Source organism: Phyllobates terribilis, unplaced genomic scaffold, assembly GCF_046119375.1.
Source record: "Phyllobates terribilis strain yellow unplaced genomic scaffold, ASM4611937v1 Scaffold_10__3_contigs__length_209671492, whole genome shotgun sequence".
Taxonomy (NCBI): domain Eukaryota; kingdom Metazoa; phylum Chordata; class Amphibia; order Anura; family Dendrobatidae; genus Phyllobates; species Phyllobates terribilis.
In genome coordinates, this window is record NW_027362770.1 from 79,495,312 (window position 1) to 79,512,100 (window position 16,789).

Below are 16,789 nucleotides of genomic sequence, written 5' to 3' on the forward strand. Positions count from 1 at the left end.
ACTTAGATGACTTTTCATACAAGATGTCCAAATTAATGTCCAATAAAATTAAAACACAGAGCAACAAAACAAGAGTGCCATTAATTAAAATGGACGAAATTTCCCTTTCGCATCCATGAGACATTTTGGATGCATTTGCTTCCTTTTATTCAAAATTATATAATCTTAAAATCTTCAAGAAGATAAGAATATTCCCCAACCCAACAAACATACTATTAACCAGTTTCTTGATAACATACAACTCCATAAGCTATCAGAGGTACAAATAGCAACATGAAATACACCCTTTTCGTTTGATGAAATTAAATCCATTATTAGTAAACTAAAAGAAAATAAATCTCTGGGCCGAGATGGAATTATAAATAAATATTATAGACAATACAATGAGTTCTTAGCTATACACTTATTGAATATGTTTAGCTACTCGGCAAAGGAAGCTACTTTCCCTAAGAAATATTGCAAGCTGCAATCACTGTAATTCCAAAACAAGGTACAGATCCCTCTATTTTAACCAATTACAAACCAATATCTTTATTAAACACTGATATTAAATTGTATGCCAAACTCATAGCTCAAAGGTTATCAAAGGTTACCACGGACTTGGTGCATTCAGATCAAGTAGGCTTTGTCCAGGGGAGACAAGCCTCAGATGGAACAAGAAAGTTACTCAATTTGATTTCCATCATAGAAAGAGATAAAATACCATCTCTAATCATTTCAATGGACACCGAAAAGGCATTCGACCACATCCACTGGGGCTTCACATTTGCGACTTTAAATAAATTTGGGTTTGTAGGTCATATTTTCAAAGCTATTCAAACCCTTTATACCTTTCCTTCAGCTAACATTTTGGTGAACAACTGACTTTCAAAGAACTTCTAATGGCCATGGGAAGGGATGTCCGCTATTACCTTTCTTATTTTCCCTAACAATGGAACCTGTATCAGAATTTGTTAGATCTAATTCCTTAATTAAGGGAATCTCTACCAATAACAGACAATATAAAATTAACCTTTTTGCCGATGACACAATTTTTACCCTAAAAGACCCTTTAAGCTCCTTAAGAGAAATAGCCAAGATAACAAAAATCTTTTCACATGTATCTTACTATAAATTTAACCCTAAAAAATCAAAAATTTTGACTTTTAATTTAGATGTAGAGTTAATTAAAGCTATTAACCCCTTCAGGACCCAGCCTATTTTGACCCTAAAGACCTTGGCATTTTTGTCAATTCTGACCAGTGTCCCTTTACGAGGTCAAAACTCTGGAACACTTCAACGGATCCTAGCGATTCTGAGAATGTTATTTCATGACATATTGGGCTTTATGTTAGTATTAAATTTAGGTCGATAATATTTGCGTTTACTTGTGAAAAAATCTAAAATTTGGCAAAAAATTCTCAATTTCTCAATTTTCAAATTTTGAATTTTTATTCTGCTAAACCAGAGAGTTATGTGACATAAAATAGTTAATAAATAACATTTCCCACATGTCTACTTTACATCAGCACAATTTTGGAAAAAAAAAAAAATTTTGGTAGGAAGTTTGAAGGGTTCAAAGTTCATCAGCAGTTTTTCTTTTTTCCAGCAAAATTTACAAAACCATCTTTTTTAGTGACCACATCACATTTGAAGTCCCTTTGAGGGGTGTACATGACAGAAAACACCCAAAAGTGACACTATTCCAAAAACTGCTACTCAAAACTACATTCAAGAAGATTATTAACCATTCAGGTGCATCACAGGAACTAAAGCAACGTGGAAGGAAAAAATTAACATTTTAATTTTTCTAACAAAAATTTTCTTTTAACCTCAATTCTTTCATTTTCACGTGGGCAACAGGATAAAATGGATCCTAAAATTTGTTGGGCAATTTCTCCTGAGTACATCGATACTTCATATGTGATCATAAACCACTGTTTGGGCGCATGGCAGGGCTCAGAAGGGAAGGAGCGCAATTTGACTTTTGGAGCTAATTTTCCATTCAAAAAGTGAAATGGCGCTACTTCCTTTCTGAGCCCTGCCGTGCACCCAAACAGTGGTTTCTGACCACATATGAGGTATCGGTGTACTCAGGAGAAATTGCCCAACAAATTTTAGGATGCATTTTATCCTGTTACCCATGTGAAAATGAAAAAATTTAGGCTAAAAGAAAATTTTTGTGAAAAAAAAGTACTTTTTCTTTTTCACAGATCAATTTGTGAAGCACCTGGGGGTTCACAATGCTCACCACCCATCTAGATAAGTTCCCTGGGGGTCTAGTTTCCAAAATTGGACTGCTTCAAAATGAAAAAAGTTTGGGAGGAAGTTTTAACACTTATTAAAAAAATAACAGATATACCAATGGAACCTCATCTTGCATTACTATCATTGAATATAGAGAATTTTCCACCTAAATCCAGATGTATTATTCTACATCTCTTTTTAGTAACAAAGAACCTACTAGCATCTTACTGGAAATCTTCCAATATTCCATCTATTGAAGAAATAATTGATACAGTTACACCTCCAAGTATTGTTGGAGAAATAATACTCTCCAACAATACTGCAATAGATGGGATTCTCTGGAACAAAGAGTTTCCTTCAAAGTAATTTCCATCATTTTATGGCGAACAGTAAGGCCGGAAACTTTAGAGTTCTTAGATTAAACAATGTATGTTTTTTTTTCTATAGAAATACTTTAACGATATTCATGTAACAATTATAGTACTCAAAAGAATGGTTTACTTTCTCATTATGCAAGTTTTACTTCTAAGGCTATGTGCCCACGATGCAGAAATGAAGCAGAAAATTTCTGCAGCATTTCTGCATCTCCCTGGCAGAAAAAAACGCATGCAGATTGTACATGCAGATTGTACATGCGTTTTCCTGCCAAATACATGTGGATGTGAAGCTTTCTTCACATGCATTTCCGCCTTCGGATTGACAAGCGCTTTCCAGGCGATTTTAGCATCACTTGGAAAGTGCTTGACAACTAGGTCACACTATATAAATTCATGCAAACAGCATGGATTTATATAGTGTAACCGAAAGAATGTTTAAAAAAAAAAAAAACCTATACTTACCTTCCGATGGCGCGGCGTGTGTAGCTGCGCTCGTTCCTGGCTGCCGGGATATCATGGGACACTGCACTGAAAGACTTGCCGTCACATGACTGTGACGTCAGCGCAGGTCCTTCAGTCCTGCCCGCAAGCAAAGGGAAGGAGACCGGGGGCCGTCGGAAGGTGAATATAATCTTTATTTTTTATTTTATTCTTTTTTTCACAGGTACAATGGTACCCAGGTCTGGATGAGAGTCTCCTCTCTTCCAGAACTGGGTACCATCCGCACATAGAGACGCATAGAATCCATGTGTACAAATGTACTGACACGGATTATATGCGTCTCAATGCAAGTCAATGGCGGCGATTATGCCGCGCTTCCGCAAAATTAATGGACATGCTGCGGATTTTTGAGCGCAGCATAAACGCTGCGGAAAAATCCGCAGCATGGGCATTGACAGTGCGGCTTGTCATTGGGGACCATGGGGGGGCGGATTACCAAGCGTTTCCCAAGCATTTACACTGCGGAAATTCCGCAGCATAAACGCTTGAAAAATGCATCATGGGCACACAGCCTTAGTGACTTATTTGTACTGTTTCTTTAGTTTATTCCCCACCTATTTTCTCCTATTTTTCCCTGTTTACCCCCTCCCCACCCCATTTCATTAACCTCCCTTTTTCCTTTGCATCTCTCCTAATATTAAATAAAATCTCAATAAAAATTTTTGTCAAAAAATGGACATACCTACGTGATTTTTTTTGCAAACACATGATCCACAAAAAATGAAGACATGTGCACAGCTCCCTAGATTATAATGGGTACATGTTCTATCCTTGAAAACCATTGATAAAACATCTTTGAAAAGCGATGTCTAAATGAGGCCTAGGAATTAAATATCATTGACAGATATGCCCAATATCTGTGATCGAAATGCCATTTTTTTTTAATGTTGCACACAATTTTAATACTCCATTGTAACTTTTATATATTTTTTAAAATATTACAAGGGAAATTTATCATTTGTTTTCCACCAATTTTTTGGTGCATTTTGTGTCATTTTTACATTTATTTATAAAAGGTGCATAATTTTAATGCATTTTGTGCGAAGAACGTCATTTTTATTTTAGGCACATCAAACTAGGCAGATCCCTGGTATTTTTCTTGTTTTAGCTATATACAGTGGGTATGGAAAGTATTCACACCCCTTTAAATTTTTCACTCTTTGTTTCATTGCAGCCATTTGGTAAATTTCTAAAAAGTTTATTTATTTTTCTCATTAATGTACACTCTGCACCCTATCTTGACTGAAAAAAACAGAAATGTAGAATATTTCTGCAAATTTATTAAAAATGAAAAACTGAAATATCACATGGTCATACGTATTCAGACCCTTTGCTCAGCATTGAGTAGAAACACCCTTTTGAGCTAGTACAGCCATGAGTCTTCATGCCATAACATGATGCTGCCACCACCATGTTTCACTTTTGGGATTGTATTGGGCAGTGCCTGGTTTTCTCCACACATACCGCTTAGAATTATCACCAAAAAGTTCTATCTTTGTCTCATCAGACCAGAGAATCTTATTTCTCATAGTCTGGGAGTCCTTCATGTGTTTTTGAACAAACTCTATGCAGGCTTTCATATGTCTTGCACTGAGGAGAGGCTTCTGTCGGGCCACTCTGCCATAAATGCCCGACTGGTGGAGGGCTGCAGTGATAGTTGACTTTGTGGAACTTTCTCCCATCTCCCTACTGCATCTCTGGAGCTCAGCCATAGTGATCTTGAGGTTCTTCGTTACCTCTCTCACCAAGGCTCTTCTCCCACGATTGCTCAGTTTGGCTGAACAGCTAAGTCTAGGGAGACTTCTGGTGGTCCCAAACTCCTTCCATTTAAGGATTATGGAGGCCATTGTGTTCTTAGGAACCTTGAGTAATGCAGAAATTCTTTTGTAACCTTGGCCAGATCTGTGCCTTGCCACAATTCTGTCTCTGAGCTCCTTGGGCAGTTCCTTTGAGCTCATGATTCTCATTTGGTCTGACATGCACTGTGAGCTCTTCTATAGACTGGTGTGTGCCTTTCCAAATCAAGTCCTATCAGTTTAATTAAACACAGCTGGACTCCAATGAAGGAGTAGAATCATCTCAAGGAGGATCACAAGGAAATGGATAGCATGTGACTTAAATATGAATGTCTGAGCAAAGGGCTTGAATACTTATGACCATGTGATATTTCAGTTTGACTTTTTTAATAAATTTGCAAAAATTTCTACATTTCTGTTTTTTTTCAGTCAAGATGGAGTGTACTTCAGTGAGAAATAAAATTAACTTTTTAGAATTTACCAAATGTCTGCAATGAAACAAAGAGTGAAAAATGTAAAGGGGGCTGAATACTTTCCGTACCCACTGTATTTTTTTCTTATACTACAAGGGGAATTTATAATTTGTTTTGCGCCTATTTTTTGTTGCATTTTGTGTCATTTTTTAATTCATTTATTATGTAGTGCACCATTTTTAATGCATTTTGTGCCAAGAATTGAATTTTTATTTTAGGCTTGTCAAGAGAGGCAGATCCCTGGAATTTTCCTAGTTTTAGCCGTGTTTGACATGCGACATTTTAAAATGTCACTAAAAAATAGAGTTTCTACTCCAGTTGGGAGTAACGTAAAAATGGAGTAGCATTTCTAGACAGAGATATTTTGTCTTAAGATGTGCCGAATTGATCAAACATTGTCCAATACTTTGATGTAAGTAACAGCAATGAAGTTTGGTAGAAAATGTAAATAAAAATTAATTAAATGAATCAGGACTTTGGGATTGTGCACTAAATAATGTATTTTCTATAGCTCTATATGTACAATATTGAATCATTTTTTATTTGTCACAGGATGGTACATTCCTAGTGAGAAATTGCTCTCAATCAACTTGGTCCCAACCATATGTTCTCATGGTGTTGTATAAAAATAAAGTCTATAATGTACGGATTCGATATGACAAAAATAATCAAGTGTACCTATTAGGATCTGGCGGTCATGAGGTATAGTATATCATACTGTATTCATTTTATATAAAGAAGAATTGTTATAATATCTTTGCATGATCTAAACAAATTTCCTCTGGTAAAATATTTAAATGAATATATAAATTCTTTTAGGTCAAAAAGGCAAACGTATTCCAGGAGAGATACATTTATTGGTTAACTAGAAAAAATATATTTTTCTTAAGCTTTCGGGAACACACAGGGCCTTTCATCAGGCAAGTTTACAAGTGAATGTCTGACTCAAGTCCACAGTATTTAAAAGATGTTACAACAAGATATATGTACATGAGAAAATATCTCATTAAAGAGAACCTGACACCTGATACATGTTGTCCAACCCATGGGCAGCATGTATCAGGCATGAGCTGTACGATCTTAGCCATGTATGTTTGTCTCTGAAACACTGCTGTGTTTCAGAAAAAAAACATACTTCTCATAGCGGCTGGGCACCCGACAACACTGGAGACTAGTCTGTCACGCAGCTCAATCCCCGGTGGCTTCTCCCTGCCTGCTGACAGTGATTGACAGGTCTCTGCCTATAAAGTGTTGTGAAAAAGTGTTTGCCCCCTTCCTGGTTTCTTATTCTTTTGCATGTTTGTTAAACTTAAATGTTTCAGATCACAAAAGAAATTTAAATATTAGACAAAGGTAACACAAAATGCAGTTTTTTAAATGAAGGTCTTTATTATTAAGGGAAAAAGAAATAGAAGCCTACAGGGCCCTGTGTGAAAAAGTGATTGTCCCTCCCTTAAAACATAAATTAACTGTGGTTTATCACATCTTTGGGAAGCTGAGTTCAATCTCCCTTGCCACACACAGGCCTTATTACTGCCACACCTGTTTTCAATCAAGAAATCACTTAAATAGGACCTGCCTGACAAAGTGAAGTAGACTAAAAGATCCTCAAAAGCTAGACATCATGCCGTGATCTAAAGAAATTCAGGAACAAATGATAAACAAAGTAACTGAGATCTATCAGTCTGGAAAAGGTTATAAAGCCATTTCTAAAGCTTTGGGACTCCAGCGAACCACAGTGAAAGCCATTATTCACAAATGGCAAAAACACAGAGCAGTGGAGAACCTTCCCAGGAGTGGATGGCCGACCAATTACCCCAAGAGCGCAGCAACAATTCATCCAATAGGTCAAAAAATACTCCACAACAACATCCAAACTTCTGCAGGCCTCAGTTGCCTCAGTTAAGGTCAGTGTTCATAAATCCACCATAACAAAAGAGACTGGACAACAATGGCATGCAACGGCAGAGTTCCAAGACGAAAACCACTGTTGAGCAAAAAAAACATAAAGGCTCATTTCAGTTTTGCCAGAAAGCATCTTAATGATCACCAAGACTTTTGGGAGAATACTCTGTGGACTGTCGAGACAGAAGTTGAACTTTTTGGACCTGTATGCCCCATTACATCTGGCGTAGAAGTAACACTGCATTTCAGAAAAGGAACATCATACCAACTGTAAAATATGGTGGTGGTAGTGTGGTGGTCTGGGGCTGTTTTGCTGCTTCAGGACCTGAAAGACTTGCTGTGGTAAATGGAACCATGAATTCTGCTGTCTACCAAAAAATCCTGAAGGAGAATGTTTAGCCATCTGTTTGTGACCTCAAGCTGAAGCGCACTTGGGTTATGCAGCAGAACAATGATCCAAAACACATCAGCAAGTCCACCTCTGAATGGCTTAAGAAAAACAAAATTAAGACTTTGGAGCAGCCTACTCAAAGTACTGGCCTTAATCCGATTGAGATGCAGTGGCATGACCTTAAAAAGATGATTCATCCTCAGAAACCCTCCAATGTGGCTGAATTACAACCATTTTGAAAAGATAAGTGGGGCAAAACTTCTCCAAAGCTTTGAAAAAGACTCACTGCCAGTTATCGCAAATGCTTAATTGCAGTTGTTACTGCTAAGGGTGACCCAACCAGTTATTATTTTTAGGAGGCAATCACTTTTTCACACAGGGTCCAGTAGGTTTGGATTTCTTTTTCTCTTACTAATAAAGACCTTCATCTAAAAACTGCATTTTGTGTTTACTTGTGTTATCATGGTCCAATATTTAAATTCGTTTTGTGAACTGAAACATTTAAGTGTGACAAACATGCAAAAGAATAAAAAATCAGGAACGAGGCAAACACTTTTTCATACCACTGTTTATGCAAGTAGGCAGGGACCTGTCAATCCAGGGCAGCAGGCGGGGGAAAGTCCGCCGAGGATCGAGCCTCATGGCAGACTAGTTTCCAGCGGTTTGGTCCCAGGCAACTATTAAAAGTATATTGTTCTCTGAAAGATCACAGCATTTCAGAGTAAAACATACATGGCTAAGGTCGTACAGCCGGTGCCTGAAAAATGCTGCCCATGGTTTGGGCAGTGTGCATCAGGTGGCATATTTGTCAAGAGGACAAACACATTAGACAATCCTGCCAGAATTGACTTTAGTCTAATATATATGGGGGCATTTAGGAGTTCAGGGATCCACAACTATTAGTGTCGGGGTCGTAGCGACATTCCACTCTTCCTCCAGTCACTCCAAATTAAGGCTATGAGCATGGGTCAACCATTCAAAGAATGAGTCAGACAACAAGCTGGTTCAAACTCAGAGCATGCTCAGAGGCTACTGGCAAGCCACGATCTCAGCAATGTTCTCCTTTATTTCCGCATGCACAAACCTAAATACCCTACATAATGGGGAGGGGAAAGGGGTTGTTCAGGGCGGGGTAAGCCATAAATGTCTAGTATCCAGCCACTCCTGATTGGTCCACGACTCCTTAACTCAGTCTCTGGGCAGACAACCGTCAGTTGATGTTTTGGTTTCATTTCTCTGAAACAGGTGCTGGCTGATACCGGCGCCATCTTAGCATAAATTTCGATCTAAATAACACGTAGCAAGGAAAGCTTATTGTTATAAGACACAAAAAGGTGGTTAGTACATAAGCAAAGCGTATAAAAGTATAAAAAAAAGAAAATATATATTCTTTTTTACCCTGACATTCCCCCCTAAACACTAAGCTTTCCCTTGCTTCGGGGCCTTTGAGACTGTCCATGTGTGGGGAGAGGGGAGGTGGATTTCTTCACCCAATTATCTTAGAAGCTGCCCCCTTATGGGACGCCCCCAAACAATTGAGCCCTACCCTAAATGACACATGGAGTTCTCCCAACTGACCCTAAACTAGATCTCTCAATTGAACTCTGTCATGGGAGGTTGGAACAGCATTGTTTATAGCTTTCCTGTATAAGGGGACTATGCAGCATACCATGTCATTCCTGCGCAATTCACTATGTCACAGTAATCAAATCGATACGTCTGGATTTTTGCGTGAATAGCTACCCAAAATGTGGTAGCTGTCCACCCTGGGACAGACAGTAAGCATATGGAAAGGATATAGAAGAAGGTAGTCATCTTTTATAGGCTCGTTTTGTCTCTCTTGCAGTGGGAGGCGTGAATCCAGGTGCTCTTGCTCTCAAGCTTAAGAGCTGTAGGAGTAGTCAGGATCACAGTGTAGGGGCCCTCAAATCTGGGTTGGAGACAGTCTTTCCGGACAAACTTCTTTACGTACACCAGGTCGCCTGGGGTGAAATCATGTACCGCATCACCTGTGGATTCTGGGAGAGAAGCAGATACTGTAGAGCGGGTGTTAGTCAATTCTTTAGACAGAGCAATCACAAATTTTACTACTCTATCATGTGTTTCAGACAACTCTTGGGGCCTAATTTCTCCTATTTTAGGTGGGGTCCCAAACAAAATTTCATAGGGAGTTAGCCCATGTTTAGCTTGTGGGGTGTGTCTGATATGATACAATACTATAGGGAGTAGGTCGGGCCAGGGAAGGGGATGATCTTGGGTCATTTTCAAGAGCTGGGTCTTGAGTGTGGAATTCATCCTTTCCACTTTGCCTGAACTGGCAGGATGGTATGGAGTGTGGAGGCCCAAATCTGTTCCCAACATGTTCCAAAGTTCTTTGTAGATATTTGCTGTGAAAGCTGGTCCTTGATCCGATTCTATGACTTGGGGAACTCCAAATCTGCAGGCAATTTCAGTGATCAGTTTCTTGGCTGTGACTTTAGCAGTCATGTTGACAACCGGGTAGGCCTCGGGCCAGGCTGAGAACATATCCACGGCTACCAAAACGTACTCATATTTTCCTGCTTTAGGCATTTGGATATGGTCGACTTGTATTCTCTGCCAAGGGTAGTCTGGTTTAGCCAGGTGTTGGAAAGGGACCCGTGCCGCACACGTTGGGTTGCAGGTAGCGCAGACAGAGCAGGATTTTGAGTATGCAGTCACAGTGGAAGAGATTCTGGGTGCAAAGTACAGTTTCTTGATACATGCCAAGGCTTGATTCTTTCCTCTGTGTGTAGGCCCGTGAGCCCATGCTGCCACGGCCGAGTACATGCGCCTGGGCAAACAAGGTTTTCCGTCCACTTGATAAAGAGTTGAGTCGACCTTTAAATCTTTGCGACCTGCCAGCACGGCTCCTGCCGCTTTCCATTGCTTGACTTCTTCAGTGGGGGTCTTCCTTTGTTCCTCACACAATTTTTCTTCAGGCATCCTGACCCCCCTGGATTCCACTCGTGTCTCCGCTGGACTTGTATGGTCTTCCGCCGGCTGTTCTTTGGCTCTTGCTCTAGTGAGCGCCACAGCTACGGTTTGCAGGGTCTCCCCCATCTCTTCTTCCTTTTCCTGCCACTTTGATGACACATTCTCCACTGCCGCAGTCTTGGCTGCTTGGTCAGCTAGGTGGTTGCCCCTGGCTTCCCTGGAATCTAGTCTTCCATGAGCCTTGACCTTGATAACAGCAACCTGAATGGGTAGTTCCAGGGCCTTCATTAGGGCCTTAATCCATGAGGCATGTTTCACTGGTGTACCTGCAGCTGTGATGAATCCTCTAGACTTCCACAAGAGTCCAAAATCATTGCAAATTCCATGTCCATACCTAGAATCGGTATATATGTTTGCCGTTGTTCCAGCTGCCAGGTGGCAGGCTTCTGTGAGAGCTACAAGTTCAGCTTCTTGTGCAGACTTGTATGGTGGTAGAGCTTCAGCCTTGAGGACTGTTAGGTCTGTTGTGACAGCATATCCCGTGTGGAACTTCCCTTGAGGGTCTGCGAAACGGGATCCATCAGTCCATAGGTGCAAGGCAGGGTGTGCGAGCGGATATGCCACCATATTCTCTGGAGCAGAAGTCTCTTCCTGCAAAATTTTTATACAATCATGAGGTTCCACCAATGGACCTTCACCCTGTTCATCTTACCCCCTAGAAGGTGGAAGCAAAGTGGCAGGGTTGGACAGTCTCTGAGAAGGTGATTAGGGCTACCACCTTCCCAACACAGTATGCGTCCTTCAGAATCACGAGATTGTCTCCTGTCTCTAGGTGGCCCCCTGTCATTTCTTCTGTCTTATTTTCTATATGTGGGAGGAGTATCATCACCTGTGCCTTTAACCATTACCCACTTGATTCCATGTTGGTTGCCAGGGGGTGGGTAGCTTTCTTGAGCTTGATATACCATGGCAGGAGCGGCTTTCTTCTTTGGCTTAGTATCCTTTTCCATTTTTAGCATGGCTTTTTGGAAAGCTTTGACAATGTCCACCGCGTCGTTAAAAGAAGAAGAACGGATCTCGGGGCGTACCCTCAGAACCTCATCTCTGAGAGCGTCTTGTAGGCCATCTACTAGGGCCTGAACCAACAGGGCGGTCTGCGTCTTGACGTGAGGACTGTATCCGAGATCCTCAAAATGCATGCTGAGTCTTGCAGCATATCTTTCCACAGATTCATCAGGGTCTTGTTGAACATCTTGTACAGACCCAGCTTGATCTGACAAGCGATCCTGAGCCCAGGCTTTTAACTGTTTCATGTATTCTAGGCCAGATTCATACGTACTAAGGGATCCTGCTTTTGTGGAATCCATGGCCTTTTGAAAGCTCTCCGTTTTCGGCTAAGTGAGCCTGGCATTCTGTAGCCAGAGTGGAACCAGCAGCAAGGGCAATTTTACGAGCCAATCCTCCAGCATGGCTCATACGGGTGTTTGCAGGGTTGACTATGGCCCCCACCCGATGTGTAAGGATGTCACCATAGCCTATTGACAGAGTGACAGGGCGTCCTGATGGGTCTACTAGATTCCGGGAGCTGCAGGGGTCCCAGACTTCTGAGGGGCTGGGGGGTGGTGTTCTTTCAGCAGTTGCTTGGAGCAAGGGCCGGAGTATGGGTAATGGATGTGGGGTGGAGGATGCCATAGGAGACATATGGGGTAAAGGGGGGGGCGCTGGAGTATCTTGAGCCCATCCCTCATCTGGCTCCGTATCGTCTTGAGTAACAGTATGTTGGCGGAGGGAGAGCAGTCTGGCCTGAAATTCTGGGGAGTTGAGGAGGATATCCCCAGGGTTATGGGCGACCCCCATGGGGAACAGAGGGAGCGCCTCAGCATCGTGGACTGGAGCAGAGGGTATCACATTAGTTTCAGATGGGTGCTCTGGGACTGCGGGCTTTTCCACCCGTGCTGTCGGCTGGTAATAAGCACCGGACGGATCTAGTAGTGGATATAGGCCAGATTGGGGTTTCCCGGGCCTCCCACAACAAGTAAAAGGTGTAGTAAGATGGCCGTTGGAGGGAGGAGTTGGAGTGGGAGTGGGATTGTTCTTGGAGACAGGCTTGGCATCGTGCCATGGGCGGCCCCCCCCCACAGACACAGCAGAACTTCGCCCAGGGCGGGTTCTGCTCTCAGCACATACGACACGTCCATCCTTCCGATGATTTGGCGTCGGCACCATTATAGGGTGGTGGCTGAGGGCTCGGTGTAGTGACAGGCATCAACGGGGTTACGGCCAATTTAGGGTCACATAACAAATCACATTCTGCAGCTTTCATGTATCCGAACAAAGGCTCGGCATTCTCTGTTCCCCCCTGCACCATCTACTCTAAAATGTGTCTGAGCCTGGTGCAGGTGTCCTTCATCACTCAACTTCCCTTATTTTGTATAACGTATTCTTTCACACTGAAGGCTGAAGCTTGCCCGTACTGGGTAGTCTTATCATTTAATACAGATTCCTAACATTCTTAACAGCCTCCTTGCCTTCCCGTGATTCTACTAATTGGATAACTCCCACAGCACCATCCGGCAACATGCCAGGTCTTTCAGATTTGAACATACGCAACATTTTCTTATAGAATGCAATGATCTGTCGCGACTCAGATCACTGATGCAGTCCACAGGTCGCCACCCGACAGTGTAGAGCACACCTCAATACACTGGTGAGATAGAGAGACCCCTCAATCTATCCCCTTCCCTAACCTTGAATGGCGACTTTACAGTGCGACTCACCACGGCACCCTGATTACAGGTCACCACCCGTCAGTGTAGAGCACTCCTCAATACACTGATGAGATAGAGAGACACCTCAATCTATCTCCTTTCCTAACCTTGACTTTACAGCAGTCTCTGTGGTAGACGAAGAGCACTCCTCAATTCGTCACAGATTCTTTCTCCCTTACACTTCAATTCAGGGATGGCTTGGAATCGACTATCAGTCACGGGAGGCAGCTATCTAAGAAAAGTACAGTGACCGGGGGAGGAGGAGGTGGTGTGCACACGAGAACGCGCAGGCATGCGACGTCACTTGGTCTCACAGTTGCTGTTACGGGACGTGGCGCGGGACGCCTGAGGTCTCACCACTCGACCGGTCACCCACCCAGATCCAAAGTGATAATCCCACAGGAACCGCTGCGGCTGACACACAGGCAAGTGAGACATATAAAATACATCTCGACTTACCGTGTTCGATGGAGGTTGATCAGGCCTCAAATTCAGCCGCCACGGTCACCACCAGGGAAGTCAGCAATATGGGTCCGGGAGGGCGGCGTACCGCTAGCCACGCCCCACGTTGGGCGCCATTTGTCGGGGTCGTAGCGACATTCCACTCGTCCTCCAGTCACTCCAAATTAAGGCTATGAGCATGGGTCAACCATTCAAAGAATGAGTCAGACAACAAGCTGGTTCAAACTCAGAGCATGCTCAGAGGCTACTGGCAAGCCACGATCTCAGCAATGTTCTCCTTTATTTCCGCATGCACAAACCTAAATACACTACATAATGGGGAGGGGAAAGGGGTTGTTCGGGGCAGGGTAAGCCATAAATGTCTAGTATCCAGCCACTCCTGATTGGTCCACGACTCCTTAACTCAGTCTCTGGGCAGACAACCGTCAGTTGATGTTTTGGTTTCATTTCTCTGAAACAGGTGCTGGCTGATACCGGCGCCATCTTAGCATAAATTTCTATCTAAATAACACGTAGCAAGGAAAGCTTATTGTTATAAGACACAAAATGGTGGTTAGTACATAAGCAAAGCGTATAAAAGTATAAAAAAAAGAAAATATATATTCTTTTTTACCCTGACATTAGGAAAGTGAGTATTTTGACAATATCATCATTTTTATGCATATATTCCAACTTCAATCTGTATAAACCTGAATGCTTATTGTATTAAGCAGATCAGGTGATGTGTATTTGTGTAATGAGGGAGGGTCCGGCCTAAGGATGTGAACACTCTTAATCAAGGTGTTCAGAATTATTAAGCAACATTGATTTGTCCGTCTTCTCCGCACCAGTGACACGTCAAATCACCCAACAAATTATAATTTTTGCTTGAAGACCCAAAATCATAATGATAGCTGGCACATCAACCTGTACTGCGAGAATGAGCACTAAAGAACTACTCCAAAACATATGGAATTAGAAAGAAGAAAATGGAGTTTTTAAGGTTAATAAAATCAAATAACTTTATTAATCACATATAAATTCATAAAAAAGCAGAGTATAAATAACAGACATGTGTAGGGGGGTGAGGATGAACAATCAAAAACTAGCAGCCAGGACACCAGCAACCCAGGGAGCCTATAGATCTCAATAAGGGGTTATAAAATTAGATAAATGAGAACAAAAAGGGAAAACCCCATCAAGAGTTAAGTGGCTGCTCAAAGACTCTCATGACCCAAAAAGGTGATGGCTATAATAAATAGTATGTCGGGGTTAGGAATTGCCAAAAAGTATCTCAGGGGAAAACCTAAGGGAGGATGGCTCCAAAAACGGTTCAGAGGCTTACCCTGGAGAAAACTGGATCCCAAGGTAATGGGTAAGATGCGTGCCGCTTCCCGACGCACGTTTTGTGTGGAGCGTGTTCTGCTTTTTCAAGGGAAGATGTAGCTATTGCGCTGTCAGGACCTTTAGAAATAACCAGGTGACCGATCACGTGGTGCACCACGTGGTACAGTCACGTCCATTAGCACTGTGTTATCGGTGCATGCACACATCTCGAGCCCCGCGCCACAAGCCCGGTGGTCATGTCCGGGAGCGCGCAGTCAAAGGCTGCGTGAGCATGGACAGAGACGCCGAACTGCAGAGTGGAGGCACGCATGTGACAGGCCCACGCGCACCACAACGCCCAGAATAGTAAGTATAAAAACCAGAGCCCTAATTATCAACGGTGTGCATATAACTATATGGCATAATATCATCACAACATGAACAATATATAGTACAAACATACATATAATGACCATATGGTAAGAGTGAGAACCTGAGCTGGAATTATCAACAGTGTATATACAAGTATATGGCATAGTAACATCACAGCATGAACAATGTACAATACAAACATATATAATAGGACAGTATATATATATGAAATGGACCGGACCTGGACCATTGAAGGAAGCTGGAAAGGTGAAAAAACTTAATGAGTCCCTAAGTTTCTCTTCTTATCTCTGATTTCGTGTTCCCAATTTGCGCCTCCTTCTCCTACTTGTTTTTATTGGGATAGTCTTGCGTGCCATTATTGCAGCTTGATTCATTCTTTTTAATGTTTATTGCGGTCGTCTATCTTTTAATATTGTCTTCTGTTTTTTCACCTTTACAGCTTCCTTCAATTGTTCTGGTCCGGTTCCTTATATATATATATATATATATATATATATATATATATATATATATATATATACAGTACAGACCAAAAGTTTGGACACACCTTCTCAATTAAAGATTTTTCTGTATTTTCATGACTATGAAAATTGTACATTCACACTGAAGGCATCAAAACTATGAATTAGCGCATGTGGAATTATATACTTAACAAAAAAGTACGAAACATCTGAAAATATGTCTTATATTCTAGGTTCTTCAAAGTAGCCACATTTTGCTTTGATGACTGCTTTGCACACTCTTGGCATTCTCTTGATGAGCTTCAAGAAGTAGTCACCGGAAATGGTCTTCCAACAATCCTGAAGGAGTTCCCAGAGATGCTTAGCACTTGTTGGCCCTTTTGCCTTCACTCTGCGGTCCAGCTCACCCCAAACCATCTCGATTGGGTTCATGTCTGGTGACTGTGGAGGCCAGGTAATCTGGCATAGCACCCCATCACTCTCCTTCTTGGTCAAATAGCCATTATACAGCCTGGAGGTGTGTTTGGGGTCATTGTCCTGTTGAAAAATAAATGATGGTCCAACTAAATGCAAACCGGAAGGAATAGCATGCCGCTGCAAGATGCTGTGGTAGCCATGCTGGTTTAGTATGCCTTCAATTTTGAATAAATCCCCAACAGTGTCACCAGCAAAGCACCCCCACACCATCACACCTCCTCCTCCATGCTTCACGGTGGGAACCAGGCATGTAGAGTCCATCCATTCATCTTTTCTGCGTCGCACAAAGACACGGTGGT

The 16,789-nt window shown here is 42.0% G+C and overlaps 1 protein-coding gene across 1 annotated transcript in view; it reads left to right on the plus strand.

Moving 5' to 3' along the window:
* LCP2 (lymphocyte cytosolic protein 2) overlaps window positions 1-16,789 on the plus strand; it is a 757,892-nt gene that overhangs the window by 694,654 nt on the left and 46,449 nt on the right. Inside the window, exon 20 of the mRNA XM_073649612.1 lies at window positions 5,926-6,075. Within this exon, the coding sequence (XP_073505713.1) occupies window positions 5,926-6,075 (150 nt within the window). The remainder of the gene's footprint in view (window positions 1-5,925; window positions 6,076-16,789) is intronic.